Source organism: Tachysurus fulvidraco, chromosome 23 (assembly GCF_022655615.1).
Source record: "Tachysurus fulvidraco isolate hzauxx_2018 chromosome 23, HZAU_PFXX_2.0, whole genome shotgun sequence".
Classification (NCBI taxonomy): Eukaryota; Metazoa; Chordata; class Actinopteri; order Siluriformes; family Bagridae; genus Tachysurus; species Tachysurus fulvidraco.
In genome coordinates, this window is record NC_062540.1 from 2132404 (window position 1) to 2142403 (window position 10000).

Here is a 10000-nt window from a genome sequence, read left to right on the forward strand (position 1 = left end):
ATGAATTTCAGCACCATGGACAGCGCATGAAGCAGGAAACAAATTAAACCAAATAAGATCGTTTACATGTTTTTTCTTATAATGAGTGTAAAATTCGGTTACAGATCAAATGTGAATCTTGGTATTTCTGTGTAAAAACACTTTATACGTTTCACAAAAATATTTAATGATGTAATTGTATGTGTAATAATAATAATAGCAATCAGATGTTAGTGTGAACTTTAATGCTAGATTACATGCATGAAGAGTCATCCAAGTGTCATCCATGAACACACATATTTATCCATTAGTTACTTCCTCTTACTCAGAAACCTGTTCAATACTCTACCCTGTCAGGAAAAAGGGCACTAAACCATCCCGTTGTTGAAAAGTACATCTTTTAAAACCTTTAATCTGTATGTCTTACCTGGAAACGTGCATGGAGCCTAGTAATTGTGTACAATCGAATAGAATATCAAATGTAATCGTCTTTAAAAGTTCGCTCCATTCACTTTAGACTGAATAGATACACAATATAGGATCGAAAGAAACATCCGTGCTGGATGAGGTCTTGAATCGAACTGCTCAGGAGGTTCTGAGTAATTTTCTTCAACTGCAGCTCCAAGCGTATGCACTTTATAATATGTTATCGTTTCTATAGTAACGACTCGTTCACAGGGATTCATTAGTATGGACTCGTACGACGTTCACATTTACATGACCGAAGGTTAAATATAAGCAGATTCACTAAGAGAAAATGTGTATGGTGCAGTTTTCTTTTATCAGACCTTATTTTTTTTTTATGTCATATAATCACACCCTCCAGTGTCACCCAGATGAGGATGAGGTTCCACTTTGAGTCTGGTTCCTATCAAGGTTTCTGCCTTTACCATCCAAGGGAGTTTTTCCTCCCCAAAGTCACCTGAGTCACCTCAGATTTGCTTATTGGGGATAAATACAAACAAATTGTGAACTAAATCTATCTAATATTAATCTTGAATTTTTGTATTATATTAATCTTTATATTATTCTTTATAATAACCTTTTGTTCTATGTTTATGTTCAGTAAAGCTGCTTTGAGACAACGTCGATTGTAAAAAGTGCTATACAAATAAATTTGAATTGAATTGAATTGAATATGGAAGGAGTCTCCAGTGTCAGAACTTTTTTTCCAGGTAGGGGAAGTCTTCAGAATAGTGAGGTTCTCAATAACATGGCAATCAATCAAACAAGCAAACAATGCATTTGTTTCCTTCTGTAATAGGAAAATAAAATAAACTTTGGGATTGTTTTATTTCTCACGCATCTTGTCCTTTCCCATGTTTTTTTCCCCCCTCGATCAGACCTGTACTTTAGAGTGCGACGGGACACTGACGTCCAGCAGCGAGCTGATTCGGTGCGAGAAGATCTTATGGGATCGACCCGAGGACGATCTACAGGATCCGATAGTGACCAATCCAGTCAAGCGTTACGGAGGATTCATAAAAAGGATCGAGAAAAACAAAAAAAACCTGCTTATTTCACCCTGGAGGGAGAACGCTGTAGAAAAGGGGTCACTGGCAAAGAAATACGGCGACGCCATGTTAAAGGTGATGGAGAGAAATGCACCCGAACTGACCGAGGAAGTCGAAGGTGAAGAACGAACTGGGACTGGGGACTGGGAACGTTCAGAGAATGAACTGGGACTTTACGACAGTTCGTTTCCGCTGAACGAGGTAAAACGTTATGGCGGCTTCCGGCGAAAATTTGTCCCCAAAAGAAGCGAGCCTGAAGAAGAAACCGGCCAACAGGAGCTGCAGAAAAGATACGGAGGCTTCATGAGAAGAATCCGTCCTAAATTGAACTGGGACAACCAGAAGAGATATGGCGGCTTTTTACGACGTCATTTCAAAATATCTGTGCGTTCCGACGAGGAGCCTTCATCATACGACGAATTTGGTCTTTAAAGTGTTTTGTAAAGAAAGAAAAAGTAGCTGAACTTATTACCGGCTCATGAAGCCTCATGACTTTTTGTTGTACTAGCCAAAAAATATGCTGCTAAACGTGTGGAGCCCGAATCCACTGTACAACCCGCTCTTTACGGCACGTGTGTTAAATCTCCGCCATGTTTCTGTTAGGTGTAAACAAATCCCATGCGTGCTGTATTTTAATGCTTGTTTTGAAATCACAATAAAGGGAGAGACCTCTGATTCGCCAGACTTTATTTTACTTCGGAACATCGAGACTTGCAGTTTAACGACAGAAGTATAAAACGTACAAACGTACTAAACTGGATGTACAGAATATATATAGCAAAACGTGTTTGAGTGTTTTAGCACAATCTTGTTGTAACTCTATGTAAAATATTAAAGTTTTCAGTTTCCCCACCTAACCTTTGTCAGAAGTAACAAACAAACAAACAAACAAACAAATAAACAGACAGACAAATAAATAAACAAACAAACAGACAAATATATAAATAAACAAACAGACAAATAAATAAACAAACCAAAAGACAAACAAACAAACAAATAAATAAACAATTATATAAAGAAACAAACAGACAAATAAATAAACAAACCAAAAGACAAATAAATAAAAACAGACAAATAAATAAACAAAGAGACAAATAAATAAAAACAGACAAATAAACAAACAAACAGACAGACAAATAAATAAACAAAACAAAAGACAAATAAATAAAAACAGACAAATAAATAAATAAACAAACAGACAAATAAATAAAAACAGACAAATAAATAAACAAACAAATAAATAAATAAACAAAACAAAAGACAAATAAATAAAAACAGACAAATAAATAAACAAACAGACAAATAAATAAAAACAGACAAATAAATAAACAAACAAACAAATAAATAAACAAAACAAAAGACAAATAAATAAAAACAGACAAATAAATAAATAAACAAACAGACAAATAAATAAAAACAGACAAATAAATAAATAAACAAACAGACAAATAAATAAAAACAGACAAATAAATAAACAAAACAAAAGACAAATAAAGAAACAAACAGACAAATAAATAAAGAAACAAACAGACAAATAAATAAACAAACCAAAAGACAAATAAATAAATAAATAAATACATAAACAGACAAATAAATAAATAAACAGACAAAAACATAAATAAACAAACAGACAAATAAATAAACAAAACAAAAGACAAATAAATAAAAACAGACAAATAAATAAATAAACAAACAGACAAATAAATAAAAACAGACAAATAAATAAACAAAACAAAAGACAAATAAAGAAACAAACAGACAAATAAATAAAGAAACAAACAGACAAATAAATAAAGAAACAAACAGACAAATAAATAAACAAACCAAAAGACAAATAAATAAATAAATAAATAAATAAACAGACAAAACATAAATAAACAAACAGACAAAAAATAAATAAATTATCCTTCTTTAAGGAGTCCTTAATGATCATTGATAACACATTCATCATAAAAAGTCTCCTTTCGACAGTATTTTAGACGAAGAAAAGGAGGTGATTTATATTTATATATTCTCAAAAGTGCTTTGTCCTCGGCAGAGTGGTGCTGGATCCAGACCATCCTGACACCATAAACACACACACACACACACACACACACACACACACACACACACACACACACACACACACACACACACACACACACACACACACACTTACTTTTAAAAACTGAAGACCACCAGAGACCCCTTAAGAGCTCTAGATGTAAACCTTTTACAAAGCGTCAAGATATTGACCATGTTACTTTCCTGGGTGCTTTTATTAGCAGTAACATTTCTAACAGCTTGGATTTAATGCCCTGAATGTAAAAATGTTCATCAGGATGACGATGACGATTCCTGATTTGCATACCTGAAAATTCGCGTGCTGTAAATCTGATTAACCTTCACACCGACCTTTTATTCGCATTTATATTCCGACATGTTCTTCAAGGTGCCTGCTGGTGATGCTCATAAAGCTCAGACTAAGAAATCACATGTCTGTGTGTCCGTGTTCTTCTGAATATGGGAAACGATCGATAGCGGATCCTAATGCTTGAAAGGTGTGTGTGTGTGTGTGTGTGTGTGTGTGAAGAGCACCAGCACTTACAGATAAAAGCACAGACACATGAATTATGCTGAAAGACTGTGTACTAGTAGTGCATTTCGATCTCTTTCTACACACCTTAATGTGAGTTATAGTTGTGTAATAAATATACACAAGAAATGCACACAAGCATTTATAGAAACCCAAACTACACAACGCCTGAGCTTAGTGATGTGTGAAGCATCTCCTAATCTTTTCTTCTCCTGTGCACTGTATGTTTTATCACTTATGACTGCTACAAATCTTCCTTTGGGCTTTTCGGTTAAATAAGGCTATAACTCACTACACACACACACACACACACACACACACACACACACACACACTACAGTGAAACAGACCACTAATAATACACGCCACAGAAAGACAGAGCACATGCAGTCGACTCATGACACGTTTAACACGTACTATAACCTCCCTGACTGCTTGGCCTTTCTCCACTAACCTCTCGTATCAGTAGTGTTTCCGTCCTCGTGACAGGATGTTGTTGTTTTTTTGCGTCCTCTATCGTGTATAAACTCCGAATCCTGTTGTGCGTAAAAATTCCTCCAGTCAAAGACACAGAGATCAGATATTTTTTCCTCATCCCGAGGTTTTGATGTGAACATTAACTAAAGCTCTTGGGCTTTATGCTCCGCCCCCTCCAATTGGCTGATTAGATAATTGTGTATGTTCCTATTAAAGTGGCCAGGGTACAGTATGTTTGATTTGCCAAGCACCAAAATCTAAATTATATGTCAAAGTGTTTGTCTCCTCCTTTAGCCAAAAATGAGCTTATTATTATTATTATTATTTTTCTTTTCCTCACCTTTACATGTACTTAAAAAATCATTTGATGCTTTTCCAAGAACGCTACCTTTATTTCCAGAAACACACACACACACACACACACACACACACACACACACACACACACACACACACACACCAGGTTTCCATGAAATCCTTTTATCGGAGGAAAGGTATGAAATAACACTGATCATTAACACAAACCTGTACAAAGTGTCCATAGTAACAGCTGAGTAATAAACATACGCATGAACACAAACACACCAAAATCAACCCCAGGGATTATTTTCCTGCTCAAATAAACCAAGAGAATAAAACAAAAAAAGTACCTAAAACATAGCAGTAATGATAGACTTAATTATAGACTCGTTTTCTTTCATTTGTTTTAGAAATTAATAGTAAATAGGAAGTTGTTGGTGAAGGGAGAAGTGAAGAAACACGGGACCACATACAGAGGAGGATTGGGTCTGATGCATTGGGTCTGATGCATTGGGTCTGATGCATTGGGTCTGGCCATACAGCAGAGCATTGGGTCTGATGCATTGGGTCTGATGCATTGGGTCTGATGCATTGGGTCTGATGCATTGGGTCTGGCCATACAGCAGAGCATTGGGTCTGATGCATTAGGTCTGATGCATTGGGTCTGATGCATTGGGTCTGATGCATTGGGTCTGGCCATACAGCAGAGCATTGGGTCTGATGCATTAGGTCTGATGCATTGGGTCTGATGCATTGGGTCTGGCCATACAGCAGAGCATTGGGTCTGATGCATTAGGTCTGATGCATTGGGTCTGATGCATTGGGTCTGGCCATACAGCAGAGCATTGGGTCTGATGCATTAGGTCTGATGCATTGGGTCTGATGCATTGGGTCTGGCCATACAGCAGAGCATTGGGTCTGATGCATTAGGTCTGATGCATTAGGTCTGATGCATTGGGTCTGATGCATTGGGTCTGATGCATTGGGTCTGATGCATTGGGTCTGGCCATACAGCAGAGCATTGGGTCTGATGCATTAGGTCTGATGCATTAGGTCTGATGCATTGGGTCTGATGCATTGGGTCTGATGCATTGGGTCTGGCCATACAGCAGAGCATTGGGTCTGATGCATTAGGTCTGATGCATTGGGTCTGATGCATTGGGTCTGGCCATACAGCAGAGCATTGGGTCTGATGCATTAGGTCTGATGCATTAGGTCTGATGCATTGGGTCTGATGCATTGGGTCTGATGCATTGGGTCTGATGCATTGGGTCTGATGCATTGGGTCTGATGCATTGGGTCTGGCCATACAGCAGAGGATTGATTCAAGAAATTGTTTGGATTTGTCACTTTATTTTGCTTTTTTTTAGTTTTAACATGTGGCCCTTTTACTCTCTCCATATTAAACCCTCACCATCCTGGACTGGTAGCGATCATGTGACTAGAAAAATAAAGAAAATACATTTAAACAAAATAGTTTTAGCAAGCTGACGTTTGACTGTAGAAATGTGTAAGACATGAAATGTGTCAAAAAATAACACGCATGCAAACAAACAAACAAACAAACACACACACACACACACACACACACACAAACAAAACATCTAATAAATCTCGTGTCTTTCTATTGCTTGTCTTTGGTCTGCTGTTCAGCGCTGCCCTCTGCTCTCGTCTCTTCTGCATGAGCTCCCAGTGTCTCCACTGCAGCGGCACTAACCGGCAGGGCCACGAAGGTGCTGCCCCCTGCTGGTGCTGTCAGGTTCTGCAGCGTGGCTCCGGCTCCCAGAGTGGGCAGCGTGAGCAGCTGAATGGGACTGAGCACTTTAACGATGGAGCCTCCTGCTACATCTGAGCTCAGCACGGTCAGATTGGACATGTCATGCTGCAGTTCTGCTCCTCCTGAAGATGTCAGGACTGTGTAGCTCCCTATAAAGGGGGACTGACCAGGGGCGGAGCCTCCCACAGTCGATAAGATTTTGTCTAATGGGATGCCTGTGAGCTGTGTGATGGGCAGGGTAAACTGGGTGGGCTGAGCGGGTGGAGCCATCACCGAGGCGGGTCCGGAAACGGCACGGGTGAGGCGGGGGCGCTTGGGAGCTGGGGGTGTGGCTACAGGGGTCAGGTTCATGAGGACGTTGTTGAGGTGCTGGGATTTGCTCTTCAGTTCCTTGGCACGTTTGCGGTGTTCGTCACACTGGCGCTCCAGAGCTACAGCAGCCGCACAAAAGAGAAGTGATCAGAAATCAAGATATCGCGTTAACCATAAATTTTGGCACCCCTTCAGCCTGTAAGGTTTTGGGCCATGAGTTCGGAATGTTTCTGATCTATAAGGATTACAGATTCGCTCATGTTCTACTGCATGTGGAGGTCAGCTGCAGGTCATGACTGCGGCGTACGCAGACACTCAGCACTCACCTGCTAAACTCTGAGTGTACTGTTCCCTGCAGCGATCCATTTCACTCTTGTGGCTGGCCAGCACTTTCTTCACCAGGTCCAGCATCCCAAAGTTCTGAACGATATTATTCAGCAGCGCAGCATCTGCACACGACAAACGTGACTCTTGTATGTTAACACGGACGTGTGAACCGATCCGAGGAGTTACGCGTCAGGAGAGAACATTTCTGACGATATCCCCACTGACCTTTGTCCTGCAGCGGGGGTTCGTTGATGCGTTCTTCCAGGCCTTTGAGGATCTCCTCGATCTCTTTCTGCAGGTCCTCCACGATGTCCTCCAGCAGACCGGCATCCTTCAGACCTTTCCAGAACGTCATGGTGTCCTCTGAGAACAAACAGAAGCTGTGATCAGATGTTGGAGTGTTTTCTCTTTTCTACTGTATCGTCTTTCACGGGAAGTTTTAGAATGAGGAATGGAGAAACGTACACGACGTTTAAAAGGAGAGATCAGAGAAGCGATGCTTTCTTTGGGCTTCTGGTATGTTACTGGTGTCCCAGCCTACAGACGTGTGTTATTTATAATAATTATAATATTATAACATTTATAATAACTGCGTATCATCAGCATAACGATGGAAACTAATCCCACGCCTTCTAATGACGTTTCCCAAGCGAAGCATGTATACTGCGGCATCGGTCCTAAAACGGACCCTTGAGGGACTCCATATTTCACTGGCATTAAACTGAAGGAGTCTCCATGTAAACGTGTCTGTATAGTCACGTGACCTATTAATAACGATCAGCCTGATTATAATCACATAAAGACGACGTGCCTTGATCGTGCACAAGACACGGTGTGATTTGGACAGGGATTGTTTATCTTCCGAAAACTAACACGACCCGAACAGTAAGAGTTTCGCTGTAGACTGTGTGCATAGAGTCGATACAGAACTTTACGCATTGATTCGATTCGTTCACTCACCTCCTATAGCCGTGACCCACTCGGTGCTTTCGTCTGACGTTTCTGATGTAAATGTGGCCGGAGATCCGTTTACTGTTTAAACATTAAACACACGTCATTAACGATACTTCAGTGAACATTCATTCATTATTCATGTTCATACGAATGTCTCACTGTAGTGTTTACAGGAAGTAACGGTGTGTCTGACAGGAAGCGGGTGCTTTTACGTGCTTTTTTTTTTTCTTTCTTTGCTGTGAAAAACAGGGATTTTTATTTACATGACTGGAAAAAAACCTGCATGAAACTTAAGACGTGTGCGCAACTTAACGGTACCGTCAGCGGAAGACGGAGTGGGCGTGGTCTCGGTGGACGCCTGGCTGCTGAGAGGTGCTCGTGTCCCCACCAGGTCGATCTTGGTGCTGCGGCACGTGTTGGAGCACAGCTTCGAGTGCTGGAAGAAGTCCAGCTCACCGGAGTCCATGATCTTCCTACAGGACAGAAAAGCACAAAGCAGGAGTGAATGAGTAACAGAGCCGTTGGTTAGGAAGGACCTCGTTAACCAGGATCTAAACACTTTCTCAGAGTGTTCGCTGGTCCTGTTCTGAATCGGACCGGACCGTTTTCTATATCGAATCGCGGGTAAAAACGACATCGTTTCTATGTTAATAACTCGCGTTTGTCTTATTTAGCTTTGAAATATAGAATTGCTGATACGACGAGGAGACGGGTCTGAAGTGTCAGAGCCTTGCGATGCTCAGATGTTGTAAAGTTTTGCCCCGTAAACAGTGATTTATTTTAAATTCGTATTCGTACTCGTTTTGCGAGAAAGAAAAAGAAAAGCTGATGATAGAATAATTATTTATCGCTACTATGATCTGAGTCTAACGAACAGGTGATTACGTGTCTCATAGACATTCCCAATACGATTTGTTTAAAAAAAAAAGCAATACGTATTATTCTCATAATTACAATGGTTGCTTTTAATGCTTGTAATTGCACTGCTAGTTAAAAGTTTGCACACCCCTGTCCATACAAGCTCTTCGTTATTACCCATAAAAAAAATTGTATCAAGTAACGGTGACTAAGAATCATTCGTTTTAAATTGTTCACCTAAAAAAAAACTTTCCTGTAAGTACGAGCTGAAGTTCCACCTAAAAGACCACGGTATATTTTCTACACAGTTACAGATCACGCTTGTTTAGAAGAGAGAGAAACGAGTTCGTTTGGTCGGCCGTGTTGCGTCGGAGTAACGCACCTTAACATGGTGCCGTTGAGCCGTATCGCTCTCTTCCAGTCTTTCAGAGTGGATTTTCCAGCCAGGTAAACAAACTCCTTAGGACTGATCAGGTGATTGTTGAACTGGAACATAAAGCATTTGGAGGAGATGAGGAGGGTTTATGAGCTTCGCGTCGTCCGGCAGCATGACACAAAATTGCAATTTCAAAGGTCACGGTCAAGATCCAGCACAAGTTGTCATGTAACCTGAGAAAGAGGTCTTATTTATCCTGAGCAATCGAGCGACAAGACAAAACACTCTCCTCTTAAAGGCTTTCGATCTCACGACAAAGCAAAACACGGACAGAGCTCAGAAAAGAAATACGTCGACTCCTACAACTAGTAAAATAAATAAATATACATAATTGAACGCTGTACAAACTTTTGCACAGACACCATAATGGAACTGGTAGAGATTTCTTCATCCACAAAATGGGACGGTTTTTAACAATAATAAAGCTAACTGTTGGAAACTGACTGTACTACTGTATAAGGGGAATAAAACACCACGGGACGGACTGG

General features: G+C 40.2%; 2 protein-coding genes across 2 annotated transcripts in view; one reads left to right on the plus strand and one right to left on the minus strand.

Annotated features, from left to right (window-relative positions):
- Nucleotides 1-2472, plus strand: part of pdyn (prodynorphin) — a 3596-nt gene extending 1124 nt beyond the window's left edge. The window contains exon 3 of the mRNA XM_027165294.2: nt 1323-2472. Coding sequence (XP_027021095.1) covers nt 1323-1925 — 603 coding nt within the window. The 3' untranslated portion in view covers nt 1926-2472. The remainder of the gene's footprint in view (nt 1-1322) is intronic.
- Nucleotides 2473-5012: 2540 nt separating this feature from the next.
- The window catches only part of gmeb2 (glucocorticoid modulatory element binding protein 2), a 7378-nt gene continuing 2390 nt past the window's right edge, over nt 5013-10000 (minus strand). Inside the window, exons 5-10 of the mRNA XM_047807190.1 lie at nt 9459-9562; nt 8537-8691; nt 8225-8296; nt 7490-7627; nt 7264-7386; nt 5013-7056 (exon numbers count right to left, since the gene is read on the minus strand). Of these exons, the coding sequence (XP_047663146.1) occupies nt 6473-7056; nt 7264-7386; nt 7490-7627; nt 8225-8296; nt 8537-8691; nt 9459-9562 (1176 nt within the window). The 3' untranslated portion in view covers nt 5013-6472. The remainder of the gene's footprint in view (nt 7057-7263; nt 7387-7489; nt 7628-8224; nt 8297-8536; nt 8692-9458; nt 9563-10000) is intronic.